General features: G+C 39.4%; 1 protein-coding gene across 2 annotated transcripts in view; it reads left to right on the forward strand.

Moving 5' to 3' along the window:
* PDE7B (phosphodiesterase 7B) overlaps positions 1-20,438 on the forward strand; it is a 579,566-nt gene that overhangs the window by 245,791 nt on the left and 313,337 nt on the right. Inside the window, exon 1 of one of the 2 annotated variants that reach the window (XM_019831281.3) lies at positions 16,789-17,226. The exons of the other annotated variant lie outside the window; for it this stretch is intronic. Coding sequence (XP_019686840.1) covers positions 17,206-17,226 — 21 coding nt within the window. The 5' untranslated portion in view covers positions 16,789-17,205. Of the gene's footprint in view, positions 1-16,788; positions 17,227-20,438 lie in introns of those variants that run through there. 2 annotated transcript variants of the gene reach the window in all.

Here is a 20,438-nt window from a genome sequence, read left to right on the forward strand (position 1 = left end):
TGCTTCCTCCTCTAGATCTGTGAGTGTCTGTGACTCTCTACCCATTGGGGTACACAGATAGGAAGGCCTCTGGTTCCTTCATCAACTAGTGCCTGGATTGCAGGCTTAGCTACCAGCATTAAATCTGTTCCCATCCAAGTAGAGAAAGAGGAACTTTCAGGGAGACTCAGGACATAAAAGAAGAAAAAAAAAAAGCAAAAATTCAGGGTAAAACTCTTTCCAGAGTGGTGTTCATTTAGATAAATATTTTCTCTTTCAAAATGACAGACTGAGGGGCTCCTGGGTAGCTCAGTCGGTTAAGCGTCTTCTTTGGTTCAGGTCATGATATCACTGCTAATGAGTTCGAGCCTCACATTGGGCTCTGTGCTAACAGCTTAGAGCCTGTAGCCTGCTTTGGATTCTGTGTCTCCCTCTCTCTCTGCCCCTCCCCTGCTCATGCTCTGTCTCTCAAAAATAAATAAACATTAAAAAAATTTTCTTTTAAATGACAGACAGTTTTGGAAGGGTGAGATCCCTGACAAATATAGCCCCTTTATACATTGTCAAAACAGTCTTGGAGTTTGTGCTCTAAGAAATTATCATGATTCCGTGATTTTCCATATTTCATTAGCTACTCTGGAATAGAACTGGAACAAACTGGCTAACAGGACACTATTTCTCAAAATTCTGTAATCATGATGATCTCTGATTGGATTTCAAGTAAATAAGAAGGAAACTGGCAAGCATTAGCATCCAAGTACCTCTAAAGATTGAATAAAACTTTTACATGTCTTTTTTATAAATAAAAGTTTTTTATAAACTTTTTTATAAATCATCTGAAAAAAGCTAATTAATTTTAATGATATTTTAAGCATCAGAAGATTATTTGGCTACAAAATTAGCTCAACAATTATTGTTGCACTTATAAAGATAATGTGTTAGCACTAAATCTAATCTATATTAATGAGAGAAAATTACCACTAGTTTTAGGATAGATTATGTCTGTTTGACAACTTTTATTTATTTTTTTTATTTTTTATTTTTTCCGATGCAAAAGCAAAAGAGAACAAAACAGAGAAACACAAAAACAGACAAACAGAGGACCCCTAGAAAGTCTTCCAACTCCATGGAAGCAAAACTGAAAGCTAGCTTAGACCTTTGAGGGGATTCCACGTCCCTCCAGAAGGGAGGATCTGAACGTCTTCCGAAACTCCCAGCCCGTGGTCCTCCAGTGCGTCCACTTAGACCTCATCGGGCACTACCAGAATTTCAGAAATGAGCTCACACAGAAAAGACGGAACGAACAGACACTAACCGTGGCCAGTCAGGCTGTCCGGGTCAGGGGTCCCTCGGGGGTCTTGGGGATCCCGGACAAGCCCCCAAATGTTATGCCCAGAATTCGTGACCCCCAAAGACCGCCAGGGAGCCGAGTCCGATGTAAAAGCAAAAGAGCCTTTATTCGAGCTAGCTCGAGCTCAATCCCCTACCTGCACCGACGCAGCGGTGAGATACTGGGGAGAGAGCTGTTTGACAACTTTTAAGGATATGTGAATACCTTGATCATCTTTATAGTTTCTTACACACTGGGAATATTATATTGTCCAGATCACTGACATCAGGACTAAGCTGTCCACAGTAAAAGGCAGTAGAAATTGGACCCCTTTGTATTTCAAATGTACCTTGTACACAGTGAGTACTCAATAAATAATTGGTAAGTTGGTAGGGGTCACTTAAAGTGCCAAGAGTTTTAAATGGTCTTATAATCTGACTTGCTAGTGCCGTAATCTTTTTACTTTGCTTTTGTATTTAGAAAGGAAATAGAGAAAAAATTAGGCTGGTTGGAGAAATTAGCATTTGACTTTAAATCCTAGCTCCTAGCCATATGAATTTGGACAGGTTCATATTCTCTCTAGAATTCTACATGCTTACCTGTAAAAGGCAGATAATGATACTTTCTCAGAGTCATTATGGGGATTGGCTATGATCACATATGACAGCAGCCCAGGACATGTTCTAACTGTGTAGCAAATGTCATTCCCTTCCTTTCACCTTTATGTGGTCCAATTGACCTGTCCTCTCCAGGTGTTAACATAAGAATTATAACAAATATTAAAGCAATATGTTCTTCCTCTTAAGTTAACAGTTCCTCAGCTCATTCATTCAACCTTTTAGCAAACACTCTCTGAGTACCTAAATCTGCCAACCAGGGTATGAAGCAATGGGGTTTACAAAGAAATATAATACACAACCCCTCCTTCCACAAACTCATTAGTTGTCCTCACTGCATCCACCCGCTTTCTAGTTGTGGAGCAAAAGGGGAAGTCCATCAAAGAGTTGGGGGAAATAAGGGAAAAATTTGTTCTTGTTACATTCTTAAAAACCAATTGGTATAGGGGCGCCTGGGTGATGCAGTCGGTTAAGCGTCCGACTTCAGCCAGGTCATGATCTCGCGGTCCGTGAGTTCGAGCCCCGCGTCAGGCTCTGGGCTGATGGCTCGGAGCCTGGAGCCTGTTTCCGATTCTGTGTCTCCCTCTCTCTCTGCCCCTCCCCTGTTCATGCTCTGTCTCTCTCTGTCCCCAAAATAAATAAATGTTGAAAAAAAAACCCAATTGGTATAAAAATAAAGAATTTGTAAATAGTAATAATAGTAATAATAACAACAACAACAGAACAAATTATGCTGTATATAGTGTACCAGAGAAAATTATGCCATTACCTTCTATTTGTAAGAGTCAATGCAAAGTTAAGTTAACCTTTGGTTTGTGGAATGCACTCTGAAGTTTTCATGGAAGTGAATAATATTTTGCTGTTTGTCTCACCTACTTTTCCGAATGTTTCTTTGACTTGTTCTTTTCTGAGTTTACATATAATTTCAATGATGTCATCTAATTCATAAACTCTTCCTTTTCAAGAAGTGTTCCCATCATTGTGGTGAGTAGCATTATGTTCCTTTACACTTACTGAGTATGTCACTACTGAAACCAGGATGTGCCCGGAGTGATGGCTTCCGTAGTTCTTTTTATGCATTTTTGCTATCTTTTGAGAATATCTTTTACCCCGCTTTAAATTTCAGATCCGGAACAAAGCCTGTGTCTTTCTCGGGCATCACTGGTACTGACATACTATTGAATAAGAGATATTTGGACTTCTGTGTTTGCCTGACTTGGGAGGAAGGGGGAAGAGGTACTCATTAGAGCGGCTTCAGAATGTTGAGGAGGACAGTGTAAGGAAGAAGGCTTCCCAGAACTCCTTTCTACTCTCTCTACCATCCCCACAATGTGGGAGGGAGCTTGATTCTGACAGCTGTCTGCAGGAAGGAATTTTTAGCCATTCTCACCTGTAGTTATCTGTCACTGTTGGTAGCATGATTTTTGAATATGGATATAGGTCTTTTTTAATGGAGAAAATTCTTTATATCTCAAAGTCAGCTATGCATTTTAGTTAAAGAAAAGAAGAAAATCTGATAATTAAGGTTATTGTTAGTATTGGACCCTGTCCTTGACCGTAGCACAATCCACATTCATCTCCGAAGAACATTCAGTACCCAGCATTTTGCCCTTTCTTCCTGGAAAATCATTAAAGTCCCACCAGGAAGTCCCAACTGGCCACACTTTAAGAACATGGAGCTGAGAAATAGCCTTTGCACCATGCTTAAGGTCACGATTGCCAGCAGCTCCGATGGCCTCTGTGGAGCACTCATCTTCTTCATCTTCAGCTTTCATTTGTTGGGTACTCGGATTCCCACCTCTCCACAGTTACTGTTCTTACTGAACCCCAGGTTTCTGAGCTCCTCAAGTTTGGGATCCCTGGTTAGAGTTTGTCAAAAATAGACTTAGGCTTTGTCCTCACATTTCTTGTGGTTAGCTTCAGTTTCTGTGGGTTGATGCTCATGGAACAGTCGAAAAAATACAAAAATGATGTCCTGTCGTCCTTAGAAGGGTTTCTTTTCTTTTTTTTTTAAATGTCCATTTATTTATTTTGAGATGGGAGAAAGGCAGAGACAGAGAGAGAGAGAATCCCAAGCAGGCTCTGCGCTGTCTGCATGGAGCCTGACAAGTGGCTCAATCCCATGAATCGTGAAATCATGACCTGAGCCAAAATCAAGAGTCAGATACTCAACCAACTGAGCCACCCAGGTGTCCCAGAAGGATTTTCTGTTGCACGAAGTGTGCTAGGATTCTTATCATGAACAGCCTAGGATGGAAATGTAAGAGAAAAAAGAGTCGGGAAGAGAAGGGCCCGAGCTGAAAGAATGAGCAATATTCAGTTCCCCCTATAGATTTTTTCACTCTAAGTGCCATTCACAGAAATTTGGTATCCATGGAGACGAGTGCAGTGCATGCTAGGTTACATATTCTCTGCAGTTACAAAAGGCTAGCTATCCAATCTGATGCTTTGTTTAGGAGTAGCAAAGGGAAAGCATTTGAGTAAAGAGTTGAATAATTAATTGAGCACCTATCATGTGCAGGGAACACGATTTGCACAATGAAGATACAAAATATACAACAAATGATGATAAATATGGGATCAATTATTTCTGTGTAGGTATTACCTATGAAAATATGAGAGAATGTTCCTGTCATAAATTTACGTTTTATCTGTTGCTTTGGGAGAAAACAAAATATTATCAAATATAAGCAGAAATATCTCTGAAACTTATCTTATAATTGAACAATAAACAAGAAGTCAAGAATTCCCAGAAATTGAATAAGAAGATCATAACAGCCTTGCCCTGCAGGCTGGTGACCAGAAATGAGGCAAACCTGGGGAGAAAGGAAAATAACTGAGAGAAGCCAGTGTTTGACAGCATGACGGTTTAATCAGGGGTGAGAGCTGTCACCGCAAGAAGAGTGTGTTCAGAGGAAGAGAGAGTGAGGAACAGTCTGGAAACAAGAACCCATTTAAGGAAGTTGATGTAGGTTATGCCCAGGAATGGGAAGTTCATGGAGATTTCTGTGAGAGTCCGGGGAGAGGCACCCCTTGGGATGATAGGAATTCGCTGGGCTACAACTCTACCTGAACTCAAGAGTAAATCATAGAGAAGCCCGCTAGAAAAAACTCTGCTTTCTTACCTATCAGTGGAACGGGGCAAAGGAGTTCTGGCATTGCCTTGGGGAATAAGCCTGGGTGTCTAGAGGATGAGGAAAATGAAAGAATTAAAAGCTTAACATTGTTTGAATTGCACTCAGGGAATGATATATTTGGATCAATTTTATAGCCTCTCAAGAAACTAGAAAGTTACTGGCCCCTGCTGCTTATTTATTGGTAAGTTCATGTGTGTGATACGGGTGTTCCTTTAATCTCTAGCAAACATGGAGAAGGTGGCAAAGTCAGTATTGATTTGAGATCATGAAGCATAGAAAATGTGGATTTGTCCTGCACCATGGCAACAAGCAGACAGGGAGATAATAGGGAGAAAAAATTGACCACTCTAGAGAAAACTGCATCCATGTTTTCAATCTCTTGCTGAAATATGTCCCTAGCTATTTTTTTTTAATATGAGAACCAAGAATGTTTTCCTGTTGACAAACGTCTACCTCAATAAATAAGTGAGGGTGCCCTACTAAGCATTTAAAATGCTGTGTGCATATATCTCCATGTTCACAAAATAGTTTTCTTGTTACAAAAACATTTTTTTTCTTAAATTTTATGTTAACACATGAGTTATAATCAACACAGCAGATTCATACTGTACCAGACATCCCCACTGACCCCTCTCCTGAGATAAAGGTTCAGAGTTGTCACACTGTGATTGTATATCTGAAGAGGAAAGTCATCACATACCTCTGGGGTCTTTTACAGAGGGATTCTGTAGTACATGTGGCCAAGGCTTCGCCATACCTACATGGATCCAATAATTGTAAAAGTCGGTCATCTCCCCAGCCACGAAGCTGCCAGACGTATACACTTGTTCTACGGCTTGCTTCTTCCAACTGGTTAAAGCCGTTTAAGGACATTGGGATAAGAGACCTGACATGAATACATCGGCCCATCCTTTAACATAAGGATCTGTTCCTCAGGGAATATCTGGTTTGGTATCAAGAAGCATCTCCTCATTTCACTGTTTGTATCCACACTATACCAGTTCTGCATGTGTTTTTGTGGTTCTCTTGTGAGAACAACTAAATGTAAAGGTGGCGTTTCCTGCTGCTTGCCACCCTCTCTGAGACATAATTTCTTATAGCTGTTTTTTTTTTATTTTTTTTAATGTTTATTTATTTTTGACAGAGAGAGAGAGAGACAGAGTGTGAGTGGGTGAGGGGCAGAGAAAGGGAGACGCAGAATCCGAAACAGTCTCCAGGCTCCGAGCTGTCCTCACAGAGCCTGATGCAGGGCTCAAACCCACGAACTGTGAGATCATGACCTGAGCGAAGTCGGGCACGGAACTGACTGAGCCACCCAGGTGCCCCTGTTATAGCTGTTTTTTTAATGCAACGTGGAATATCTGCTCTACTGCCCTGCCCACTAAAATCTTTTTCCTCCTGCAAAATATGAGCCTCATGCCTTGATCATTCAATAAAACATCCAAGCCCTTTCCCTTAGATTCACATAATCTGGACTCGCAGCATAGTTCACTGCTACTGGCTCCCAGCATAGTTTTGACTGTTGTTGTAAGGACCTCCTTTCTGTTTTTTTTGAATTGCTTTCTTTGACTCACATATGTTCACATTCACTCTCATATGTTCATCAATTCAGTCACTAAAGAGCTACGAACTGATGGCCTGGTAAATGTCAGGTAATGTGCAAGGTACATTACGCAGCTAGTTAGACCAAGTCCAGTGACCTCATACAGCTTACTACCTACGGGGGGGTATAAGACTGAATTCTTAAGAAAGGCATGTGTAGGGGCGCCTGGGTGGCTCAGTTGGTTAAGCGTCCGACTTCAGCCAGGTCACGATCTCGCGGTCCGTGAGTTCGAGCCCCGCGTCAGGCTCTGGGCTGATGGCTTGGAGCCTGGAGCCTGTTTCCGATTCTGTGTCTCCCTCTCTCTCTGCCCCTTCCCCGTTCATGCTCTGTCTCTCTCTGTCCCAAAAATAAATAAACGTTGAAAAGAAAGGCATGTGTATACATTCCTAAAATATAGGTAAAATGTTTTCCTACCCACTACTAGATTCCTAAAAAATAATGTGTGACTTGAACCTTTCTTTGTTAAATGGAATTCAGGTTTTCAATGTCCTCAGACATTTAGATCTTATAAAGTTTATTAAGGAATCCTGTGAAGTTAATTTTGTAAAGACTCAAGAAATTAAAACCTTTTTAAAAGGGAAAAAAAAATAATCTTTATAAACAAAATCTCTATTTCAAATGAACTAAGGGTAATTGCTATTTAAAGGAACCCTGCTATAACATTGCAAAGAAAGGAATTAACCATCAAATTTTTAATAAATTAGGACTTTTAAATTATAATTTCTTTAACATTTTTTTTTAATTGGAGAGAGAAAGGGAGTGCGAGCGGAAGAGGGGGAAAGAAGGAGAGGGAGAGAGAATCTCAAGCAGGCTCCATGCTCAGTGCAGAGCTTGACGTGGGGCTTGAACCCATGGCCCTGGGATCATGACCTGAGCCGAATCCAAGAACTGGATGCTCAACCAACTGATACACCCAGGTACCCCAAATTATAGTTTCTGTATTGCAAAAAGCAGGACCTTTAGCAATGTAAAAAATTTAATCAATAACAAAAACAAAATGTGAATTATAGGAAAATCTAAATTGATATAACAAAAAGAAACACACAAGCAGTCCAACACACAAAATCCTTTACCTCTTATGTTCTGAAGAAGCAACTTTCCCCGAATTCTTTGCCTTAAGACCTTTTTCTAGGGCTGCCATTAACAAAATGCCACAGATTGGGTGACTTAAACAACAGAAATGTATTTCTTCGTAGTTCTGGAGGTTGGAAGTCTGAGATCAAGATGTCATAGCATTTGTTTAATTCTGAGGTCTCTCTCCTTGGCTTGTAGATGGATGCTTTCTCCCTTTGTCTTCACATGTTCTTCCCTCTGTACCTATTTGTGTCCTAATCTCTTTTCATAAGGATATAGGTCATATTGGATGAGGGCTCACCCTAACAACCTCACTGTAACTTAATTATTTCTTCAAAGACCATATCTCCAAATAAGATCAGATTCCAGGACACCAGGAGGTTAGTGTTTCACTATATGAATTTTGGAGAGACACAATTCAGCCCATAACATGGCATGTCTCTAGGTTAGAAAACTTCAGTGTGAAAGTAAATTGCCACAGGTTTCATGACACAACCTTTTTTCCCCCTTCTATAAAAACTTCCATGTGGATTAGGTTTATCAGATAGCTGCCATGTTCAGAATAGGGGCTTTCTATGATTGTTACTGACATGATAACAGTTCAGCTTGGACAGGAGAGAGTAGAGGAATGGAAAATGGATCCACAAAATGGGTGGGAAATGAGTGGAAGAATGAGGCTGGAAAATGCTGCGGAAGGAGCTGCCTTCTAGAAGGTGTGCTCACAAGTAGCCAGGTGAAGGCAAGGAGGAAGGCGAGGGAGCTGCAGAAAAAACCAAAGTTCCTGGTGCTTGCAGGCTGAGGGAGAGTCTAGTCACACATAGGAAAGGGGGTAAGCAAAGCTAAATTGTGATTTGCAAATTCTCTGATGGGGAATGGTTGATGATAAGCATTAAATGGTAGAGTTTAGGGTTTTTTTTTGCTTCTTGCTTTCCAATTGTATTTTCTATTTGATATTTTTGCTGTGATTCTGAGCCAAATTAGCACTTTGGAAAACATGGTCTCCAAAGATAGTCTTGATTTGGGAAACCATTTTGGTGAAAGCAAAGCAGTGGTCAAAGCAAAAGAGAAAATAATTTGAAATGCAAATTATTTTAAATGCATAGGAAGAAAATCCAGTAGTAGGACAAATATTTCTCTCTTGTCAAATTTTAAGTAATTCATTGGTAATGAATTTTGTTGCGGATGGTATAAGTTTTCAGCTCATAGTAGGGACACGATAAATATTTGTAAACATTATTTCCTTTATGCTTGACAAAAACTTTCCTGTGAAGAAGCAACAAATCATTTTCAAAGGCATTAAGATGTGCTTTCACTGCATTACTATCCTATCACCAACAAGGAGGAGGGCTCAGATTGACAGACAAGGTTATAGTGAAACAGAAAGGAGAGGTGGCATAAAATATAGATCAATTGACAGGAATGTTGAGTTGATAGATGAGGAAGGATGGTGTGCATTGGAAGGGTTAGTGCAGGACTCTGGTGAGGAGATCACTAAGCTTGGGGGCTCTGTACCAGTTAGGAAGAGCTGAGAGAAAAGGTAATGACCTGCCCCAGACTCCACAGAGGTTGTTACACCCATCTTCATTGTTGAAAGAAAATTTCTAAATTTAAAACCCTGTCTATTTTACCCTTATTAAAATTTTTTTCTTTGGATTCTGTGACACCACATTCTTTTTTTCCCCCTCTTATGTTGCCACTTTTGTCCACATTTTTTAAAGGCTTTTTTTTGTTTGCGTAGCCCTTGAATACTGGTGTTCCTTTTGTGTTTTTCTTTCCAGACCGTCTTCTCTGTTTTATAAATCTGATAGAAATCTACTAATGTGTAATAATGTATATTTATTATGTTTTGTATAGGTTGAAAATATCTTAATTTATAATGTCTTTGGTCATACAGAAGACTCTAACTTTGGTGTAAAATACTTTATCAATGTTCTTTGTTGCAGCCTTTGCTTTTTGAAGACCTTTTAAAGGTCTTCTCTACTTTGAAATCACATATTTCCAATCATATGCTTTCTGACGATTTTATGGTGTTGGCTTGTCATGTTTCAGTCTTTTACCTAACTACAGTGTATATTTGTAAATGGATTGGGGAATGAATTTAAGTTTCACTTACTTGGATGTTGCATTTTCCAAATGGCTAGCCTTGTCCTGACATAGCTGATGAAGTAGTCTGTTCCTTCTTGACTCATTCAAAACACCACCTTTATCATATAATAAACTTGGTATACATATTGATTCACTTTTAGACTTTGTTCTGTTCTATTGACTTATTTTTCTATTTATTTGTACCTCCATCAATACCGTGATGTTTTAGCTTTATAGTGGTTTAGTAGTTGTAAAAGACGTTGTCCTGTTTTCTGGTCAGCAGATTTAACATTATTAGTTATATTTCACAACTTGAAACACAATTTTCCTTAAATTCTGTGACACCACGTCCTCCTTTTCTCTTGTTATGTTGCCACTCCTTGTCCATATTTTTATAGATTTCTCTTCCTTTGCCTAGCCCTTAAATGTTGTGTTCCTTTTGGTTTCTCTTCAGCTCTTTTTCTGTTCTCATGCTGGGCACACTTTCTGAGTGATTCCATCAGTGCATATGGCTTATTTCAACAATATGATGATGCTCAAAACTGTTCTCCTAACCTATGTTTTTCTGCCCAGTTTGAGAACAACATATCCATCTTCACTTTGATGTTAGGCTCCAAACTGAACTTATCATCTTCCCTGCCAGACCTAACTCAATAAGTGACACCCATTTGCCATGGCTGAAACTTCAGCATCATTCTTGATTGTCTTGTTCCGTATTGTCATCCCACAGTAAGTCTTTCAACTTTCACCTTCAATCCATCACCAAATCGTATTGATGACATTGTTCCCAAACAACGAGAAATCGTCTCATATCTCTCTTTCTACTTTACCACCACCCTCATCCAGGCTACTGTACTTTCTCCCCTGGTCCTCCTGTCTCCAGACTTCCCTCTTCTGGTGTCCATACAACTGCCAAAGTCATGTTTCAAAATACGAATTTGATCATGTCCTTTATTGTTTAAAGTCTTCAATATATCCCCATTTCTTTTGGAACAAAGTCCTAATTTCTTAATATGACTAAAAAACCCATACTGTCTTCACTTCTTACCCCGCCAGCCAAACTGAACTTGCTCTGGTTCCTGGAATAAACCAGGCTCATCATCACCTGTCCATGTTTGTAAGTGTTATCATTTCAGCATGTAATACTTTTACATCCTCTGTACCCTCTCTTTTTATTGGAGCAGCTCCTAATCATTTCAGGTATTCCTCCTCTTTTACCCGAGTACCTCTTACTTATCCTTTACATCTCATCTCAGATGTCACTGTTTTCACGGAGAAGGCTTTATTGAGTTAAAAATCTGGTGTTGATTTCTCTCCTATATACTCCCAAATCACCCTGAACTTCCCTACCACATTATTCACTCCACTGTATTGTAAATCACATGTTTAATTGTCTGTACCCAGCACTAGACCATTCTGCTAATAGGGATACACTACTGCTATTTTAATTCCCTACTTGCAAACCTTTAATAATCCCTTATTCCTCAATGAGTAAAATTCAAATTTTAGATTTCACTTTCTATAATTTTTCACTGATCTACCATGTTTGCTTCACAATATATCATTCTTTTCCCATGTCCTATACTCCCATTATACTCGACCTACAGGTCAGTCTCTCAATAGAGCACTTCTACCTGCTCAGGACAAATGCAATCTCAGACATTATGCAAAGTCTTCCCTTTGTGGGAAGTAATATCCTCTTTCTCTGAATTCCTATTGTTATCTTTTCTATCTTTAGAGCCCTTGTTGCATCTTTCCTCTTATTACTGTTATAACAACCTGTATCTTACCCTTGAAGCCAAATATATGGCTTTTAAAGGTAGACATCACATCCTGCTGATCTCTGTCAACCCCAATGGTATGTTGAACATACACCACTGGGTTCTACCAATAATTTATGCTCAATAAGTGTTCCTTGAACAAATTTAATATATTTAAGGTCACTGAGAAATTTATCTTTGTAGAGATGCAGCACAAAAAGAAGCACATCTTGTATTCTGTTAATAGAGAAAATAGAGAGTTAAATTGTAAAGGAAAGAAAATGACTAAGAGTGGTCATTTCTATGAGTCATGAGCTATTTAAAAAGGGAATTTGGGAAGAAAATGAAGAAGCTGAAATAAGGTGGCTCCTTCTAGATTATTTTTATAACTAATAAATTGCAGAAAATGTGGTCACTTCAAATGTCATGTTTCAAAGAATACTCCAAAGTATATGTTAAATAATGGTGCCTGAGAAAACCAGCTAGTATTTTAAACACAGTAGTCTTAGATGAATATTTGTGTGTGGTGGAAATGATTAGATAGATATAGACATAGATAAATCCTTAAAGTTTCTCAAGCTGCAAGTGGTGAAGTATTTATATCAGGGAGAGGAGAGTTGACAGTCACTTCTAGGAAACATTGACACTGTATATTGAATTTGTTAGGACTCTTCCTGTTATAAGTAACAAAGTCAACTGAAATGGCTGCAAGCAAAAAAGAGAATTCATGACTCATGTAACTGTATTAGTTCACTTGGGTTGCATAACAAAATATCCTAGTCTGGATACTTAAACAATAGAAATTTATTTTTTCAAAGTTCTGGAGACTGGAAGACCAAGATCAAAGTGCTAGCAGAGTTAGTGTCTGGTAAGAGTTCTCTTCCTGGCTTGCAGTCAGCTGCCTTTTGGCTCCGTTCTCTCATGGTGGAGACAGAGATATTTGGTGTCTCATCCTTTTGTATAAGGGCACCAGATCTATTGGATTAGGGTCCTATCTTTATGACCTCATTTAACCTTAATTACCTCCCTATAGGCCCTATCTCCAATTACAGTCAAATTGGGGATTAGGGCTTCAACATACAAATTGGTGTGGTAGTGGGGTGGGGTGGAGGTGGGGGGAGTGGGTGGGAACAATTCAGTCCATAGCACCGACTGTTGGAAATTGACTTCTCAGAGACCACTATCTTGGTAGTGTGTATAGCTTCATGGCCACTCCTTTATTGGTTTCCTTCAATGGATCACCGATAATTTTCCGATATCTAAACATTGGATGATCCCAGAGTTCAGACCTTGAGTCTATTCTCATTCATCAAGTGATTCCATGCCCACCATGGCTTTCAATAGCATCTCATTTGCCCTTAGCTCCCCAGAATTATTTCCAAACTTCCCATATGACATTTCTATTTGGATGTCTCATGGATATTGTAAAGGTAACATGCTGTCTGGTATCACTTTAATTCATGACATTTAAACTCACATAAGCCCTTGGTCATCATGTTCTACTTCTATGAGAACTCCTGCTTTTTACTCTTCTGGATGACTATTTCATACCTTTTCTCCTCAAATCTTCCCCAATTCTTCTATCCTCTCTCTTAGTCAATACTCCTAATTTCCTCTTTCACTGAGAAATTTGAAATCACAGAGAGCTTTTACAATCTTGCACCACCATTACAACCCACTAAGAAATATACCTCTACCTTTTACTCTGCCTTCTCTTCTGGATCTATGGATGAATCATCCATGCTGCTTTTGAAAGCCAATCACTTTATACTAATGTTCCATCACTGCTGTGACAGATTAACACAAACTTTATTAGTTCATAGATCTGCAGGTGGCTTGACTAGGTACTCAGCTTAGAGTCTCAAAAGACTGAACACAACATGTCAGCAGGGCTATGTTTCTTCCTTTGGGCTCTAGGGAAGAATCCATTTCAGGTTGTTCATTCAGGTTGTTGGCAGAATACAATTCCTCACAGCTGTGGAACTGAGGTAGCTGTTTCCTTGCTGCTGTCAGCTGGGGACAGCCCTTAGCAATGAGAGATCTCTCTCTGGTCCTTGCACATGGGTTCTACATCTGAGAGCCAGTAGTACTGTGTTGAATACTTCTGCTACTTAGAACTTCTCTAACTACTTCTTCTGCATCTCTCTTCTGCTTCCAGCCAGAGAAATTCTCTGCTTTTATGGGCTCATATGATTAGATTGAGCACACCAGATAATTCAAGTCAATCTCCTTCCTTTAAGATCTATCAGCTCAATTGTATCTGCAAAGTCCCTTTTGTCATGTAATATAATATATTCACAGATTCCAGGGATTGGTCATCTTTGGAAGGCCATTCTGCCTATCACACACTCAATGTCTCCAACTTTATTCCCTTCTTTCTTCTGCATCAGTAATTATTCTCCTCAATTGGATCTTTCCTATCAGCCTACAAAAATTCCAATATTTCTCCCATGTTAAAAATACCTTCTTGACTCCACTCTCCCTTCCAATTATTGCCCCATTTATCTCCTCTTCTTGGGGGAAAAACACCTTGGAAGAATTTCCTATAAGGTCTGTCCCCACTTTTTGTTTTTTATATTCTCTCCTGACCTTTCATTCTTTCTATTGTATTGGACCTGATCTTTTCAAGGGCACAAATGATTACACATTCTAAATTCAAGTGTCAATTTTCAGTCTTCATCTTACTTTCACTTTACAAAGCCAATCATTGAAAATTTCCTTTGTCTTCCAAGATCTCACCCTCTTGTTTTTTTTCTTATCTCTTAGAGGTTCCTTCTCAATCTCCTCCACTTTTTTTTTTCTCATATTCCTGACTATCTAATGTTGGATTTCCTGGAGCTTTTTTATTTGTACTTCTTTCGGTAATTTCATCCAATCTCATGGTTTTAAATACCTTGAATATACAACCACTTCCAAATTTATATCTATCGCCCAAACATAGATCTATCGTCCCCTGAACTCCAGCTTGTGTATTTAACCATCTACTCCATATCTCCTGCTCAATGTATCCTATATAATCTTTTACTTCATTATGGTCTGTCGTCTACTCTCAGAAAAATCGAAGTTTCATGAGGGCAAGGGTCTTTGTGTTTATTGTCTGTTTGTTTTCACTGCTTTGTCTCCAGCACTTAAAACAGTGCCTACAGAGAGTACATAATCAATAAATATTTGTTGCTGTTGAATGAAGGGTCAGAACCATTTTTTACTTCAGCTCAAAACCAGATTCTTCTTCTGGTTACCCCCATATCAATATGTGGCAACTCTATTCTAGTTTGCTCAAGCCAGGATCCTGGGAATTATTCTTGATTCCTCTCTTTCTTTCACACCCCACATCCTGAAACCCTGCTAATTCTATAAACACACACACACACACACACACACACACACACACACACTTCTAGAATTTGACCCTCTCACCTTCTCCACCTTCACCCAAGTTCAAGCCATTATTGCAATGGCCTCATCATTGGTCTCCTTGCTTCTACCTTTGCTTCTCTAGAGTCTATTTTCCATTCAGAAGAGAGAGGAAATCCCTTTAGAATTTATGTTAATCATAGGCATTCTTTGTTCAAAATACTCTTATTTGTTTTCCATTTTGGAATAAAGTCTAAATACTTTAAACAGCCTCTAAGATACTTCTTGATTTTGACCCAGACATATCTTCCTAAAACGACTTCTTTCTTTGACTCATTCTCCTCCAGCCACTTTATTTCCCTTGTTCTTGAATATGCTAAGCATTCACCTAACTGAGGACTTTGCACAGCTTCCTTTGCCTGGAACTCAGAGACACAGATGATCTGCTTCTTCATCTCATTCAGGCCTCTGCTCAAAGTTGCTTTATCATATTGCTTCCGTGATCATTGCACCTAAAATAGCAAACACACACACACACACACACACACACACACACACACACACACACAATTTTGCCCTTATTTTCCTTCATTTCAAAGACTTATTACCAATGGATATTATATAGTTACTTATTTTTATTGCCTGTGTTCCCCTTTCCCCCAAATGTAAACTGCTTGAAGGCAGATACTATCTGTTTTGTTCATTGCTATATCTGCAGCATCAAAGATGAACCCTAACAACTACAGGCTTGTTTAACCCTAGCACATAGGCTCTTAGAGAGCTATAAATACCTCTTTTCTCAAAGTATCAGTATTAATATTTGGAAAAGGACTCTGGCCTTTCTTGAGTGATGTGCCTACCCCTCAAATATTTTCTGTGTTTAGAGCAATGGAAAAATCTAATTGGCCAGTCTGGGTCACATGCCCCTGTAATGGGATGGGAGGTGAGGGGTGGGGAGTTGGGGAAGGCTGTGCAATCCATAGATAGAGAAAGGAAAGTTTCTAAAAGAAAAAAAAAGAGGTTCTGTTAGCAGAATGAGGCAGGGGGAGAACGGAGAGAATATGCGGGAGGCAGAAACAACACAAGGCCACCACTGAGAGTTTCCAGAGTAGCAAGACAAAAACAGGGATGAGCTGGGGCCCCTGGTAGAGGAACTATCCTTAAATAACTGTACCTTCACACACTTTGGGAGAGGACATGCTGAAACCCCAGGCATGCCTGTATGGCCTCAGTGTGCTCAGCTTCTTGAATGACTCCCTGTGGGGATTTGCAGGAAAGATCTCCCTGTCTCCCTGCCATGAATACTCCTGAGGCTTCTCCACACAAGCTGGAGGAAAGATAGAAAATCAGCGATCAGCAGCGTAAACATGATTCCTATTTTTCACCGCACATAACATCACTCACCAGCTCATTTGCAGAACTCTGCATCCATGACTATAAAGATTAACTAACAACTCATTTTTAGGTGAGTTTGAAAATGAATTAGTTTGAAAATAAGCAACAGCTGTGAAGCGGACATATGTACATACACTCACATTTGGGGGGAAAAAACAAAACATAAATCTTGCTGCTATTATTTAGCCCAAGGCTTTTGGTCTGCTTTTTGGTTTTGTTTTTGTCTTTGGATACACTCCACCCCAAGGTATTTTAAATTTTAAAAATTTATTCCTGAATATAGAAAACGTTCCTTGGGTCCTCCTGAGAGTGGGGTGCCCGGGCTAACCACAGGCACACACGCATTCCTCCCATAGTACCGTACGTTAAAATTAATAGCACATGCAGAGGAAAAACTAAACCCTTTGACGTCACTCTCGAAATGAGGAAACATAAACAGAAAAGGCTCCACTCCAGTAAGCTGCCAGAGCTGAAGCCGATTGGTCTCTGCTTTTCCTTGCCTGTGGCAACTGACGGCACCTCCCAGCCTCGCCGGCCGGCTGCCTGCCCCGCTCCCCCAGCCAGTCGGTGGGTCTGGGCACTGCAGCAACTCGGCTCTGTCCCAGCGCTCGCCTGGGAGAAAAGTGGTGTGCTCACCCAGAGAGGATCTATCTCTCTTTCCACCTTCTTTCTCTCTCGATCTCTCTGTGTGCTGTTGTGTTTCTTTCTTTTCTTTCCTTTTTTTTTTAATTTTTTTTTTTTTTTTTTACTTAATTATATTCCTAATCCTGGATGAAGTTGCTGGACTCTGCAGCACAAGTCTTCATGAACAAGCAGCACCGCTCAGAGATTTCACGGCATTCAAAGGTCACAGAACTGCCACTATGGTTAAATGTCTTGTTTAATGGTTGAGGTAGGTACGACCAATTTGAGCGGCAAGCTCATTTTTCTTGAGAGAACAGAATCACAGAGAGATGGCAGGAGTTTTATTTAAAATGAACCTGTACATATATTTATAAATATATATATATACATATATATACTTTTTTTTTTTTTGGTCTGTAATCGTTACTACAGCAACCAGCTTTTGAATTTCCTTCCTTTTTCTAGGCGAACTGACTAAACATTATCACTTACCTTGAATTAACTGTTTCATTCCAACCAGCCCTAATGTGGGACTCCAGGATTTTCGCTGTGCTTGGAGCCCCCACTGAGGAGGGCTTCTCTCTCTTTTTTTTTCTTTTTTAATGAATGCAATATTTCTTCCTCAATGTAAATCTTAGAGTTGGATCATTTTTCCTTTTAGTGAAGACAGAATAGGAAAATATTGGTACAGAGCTTGGTGAGGGTTGCAGGACAGGGGGAAAATATCAGGTTTTTTTTTTCTTAAGTTTGTCATGTTGTTTGGTCGCAGACTTCAAAATGAAGAAATTAGTAGGAGAGAGGAATAAGCTGGTAATAAAGTTGAAGGCAGAAAACCCTATAGAAGGTATGTCAGAAAGATGAATTCTTGATGAAAAAGCACTTTATCACCTTGTTGCATTTTTTTTTTTTTTTTAATATTCTGGACTTGGAAGTCGGCAGGGGAAACGGAGGCACTGAGTTAGATGACCAGTGATTTAGATCTTATTATGTATAAAGGAAACGAAAAAGTTCTTTATTCACCCTGCAAATTTGCTCATTATCTTTTCCTACAATAGTTGAAAGCAGAGTGAGATATTTAACTAGGGATTTAAGTGATTGAGCCTGGGATCTAATTAATCATCCATAGATTCTGTTCCTCATGTGCTCTAGCCAGAGTGCCTGTTTGAGTAAATCTCTTTGCACCAGAAGGCAGGCGTATACAGTAAACACACTAAATGCTGCAGAAGCAGGGCAAATAACACAGAGCTAATGTTGTTTTCAATGACACGTTATTATTATGCGCTGAGGGGGACCCCTGCTAAAGATCATTTCTGCCCAAAGAGTCAATTTTTGTAAAAACATTTCAAGTAGCATATGGTTCGCATGGATTTCCTTATTACCCTTCTCAAAGTTACGCAATAGCAAGTAAGACAGGATTATTTGAAACCATTACCCTGTTTCCAGTATTTCTTACTTGATTTTTTTTTCAAGGTTTCTATTCCCAACCTCGAGAAACAGAAATTTTAAAAAACTGGGTCACGTTAGCAGTAATATTAGGCAAGGTATCAAATACATTGTGCATTTCAAAGGGTTAACCAAATTAACTGCATAAGACTATAAGTTAAGAACTGCAAAAATATTAGCTCTGAAATGCAGAGGATGTGCTGTGAATGGACAATTGCTTTTCTGCAGCGCCTAGTGGGAAAACAAGGACTTTGTGTGTTGCAAATGCCTAACTGCAGCTCCTCCATTTCCTCTGCTTTATCTTTTATTCCTGGCGGTGAAACAAAGATGGGTGTCAGTAGTTGCGTCTTGATTGACATTTTCTCCAACAAAATGAAGTCACTTCTTGTCTCCCGTAGAAGCCCAAAGTTAACTAGTTCCAGCTCCAAAGACTGCCTCCTCTTCATGGGGATTTTTACCTGACACTAAGCGGTCCAATGTCAGACTCTACTCACCCAGTTGAACAACGTGAGAGAAAATCGTGGTGACTACGTGTCAGCAAAGTGGCTGGGAGAAACCCTTTTTTGAATCAAGTTACTTTGGGAAAGGGTGGAAAAATCCAAGATGTGTTAGGAACAGACACCAACTTAGGGAAAATAATTGTACATCTTTTAGTGCTTTCCACAGTGTCCAGCACAAAACTACTTATTGTCAGTTCTCAATAAATACCTAGTGAAAATGTTTGCTGAGCACTTACTACCCTTCATATATTATAAATTATTTAAATGATTTTAAGATATGGCATTTTTGACTGCTTTTGAAAAATATTTTTGATGTTAGTCTGGCCTAAAATATAATCTAGAAATCAACACATCAATGGTACAGATGAGGACGTTCCAAACGTTGGCTTGTGTTGTTTTCAGCCAAAAGACCTCCTACCCCAAACGGATTCAAAAGTAAAATCACCAAATTTCCTCAGAGTGGGAATGTACCACCTTGAATATGCCTCTGCCTCATAATTAATCTTCCAAAGTCTAATTTGTTCCTAGCTAGGTTCAGATCACAGGGGAAGCTACTCATCAACTCACACAACATAGTATTAGAAGGAATTTTTTAAGCAGTAAACCAATCTCAAGCAAGATGAAAAGGGCATGATTATCAAAATTAAGAATTAGGATTGACTTCAGAACTTCTAAAGGTAAAAGCTAACAGGTATTCTAAGTGGTTCAACTCACACTGACTTTTGGGGGGTCAGCTAATGGGGAAAGTAGGTAACTTACTGAGGGCCCTCAATGTACAGAATGTCTTATCCCCCAAATCCACCACCCTATGGATTCAGCACATGTATCCCAAAGTAGCCTATAGACAAGCCTATAGAACTCCTCTAGGAGGTACATCTGGCTGAGGAAGAAGGGATTGCATTTGGACATGCAGTGAGACCCTCTCCCTCAGTGCCTCCTCGTGGTGGCATTCCCATTTCTCCTAATGATATGCCTTGGGGAACACTTCCATCCTTCACATGGAAGCAGTTTTGCGATTAGTACTGTTGGCTTCTACAAGTATCCTAGGTGACTTTGTCAACATGCTAACTTTGATGCTTGAGATGATGCATACTTGGTATATTAGCAATTTTTAAAGTGCTTGATATGGAAATTTGGGAGAGGGAAGGGAAAAAGGGATGTAGAAACCCAAACTGACAATATCTGCTGTATTCCTGCATTATTAGAGATTTGAACACAGAGAGTGAAGTGTGTCAAAGTTCTAGCATATAACCAAGGAATTTATACTTTCCCAAGAATCATTTAAGTATCTAGATGATTTAATTTGTACTTAGAAAGTGACTTCACGGAGAACCCTAAAAAGAAGAGCAGACAGAGACAAGTGACCAGGGTGGGCGCCCTCATTCAGGCTCTAACTAGCTGGGTAACTCTGAGCCATTGCTTCATTATCTGTAAAGGAAACGGATTATATTATATTTCTAACAGTAGTTTTTAGATGAAACGTTTATAGTATTCTTAATCTCAATTTGGAGTTTTTTATATAATTCCATTCATATAT

This window comes from Felis catus, chromosome B2, assembly GCF_018350175.1.
Source record: "Felis catus isolate Fca126 chromosome B2, F.catus_Fca126_mat1.0, whole genome shotgun sequence".
In the NCBI taxonomy this organism is placed as follows: domain Eukaryota; kingdom Metazoa; phylum Chordata; class Mammalia; order Carnivora; family Felidae; genus Felis; species Felis catus.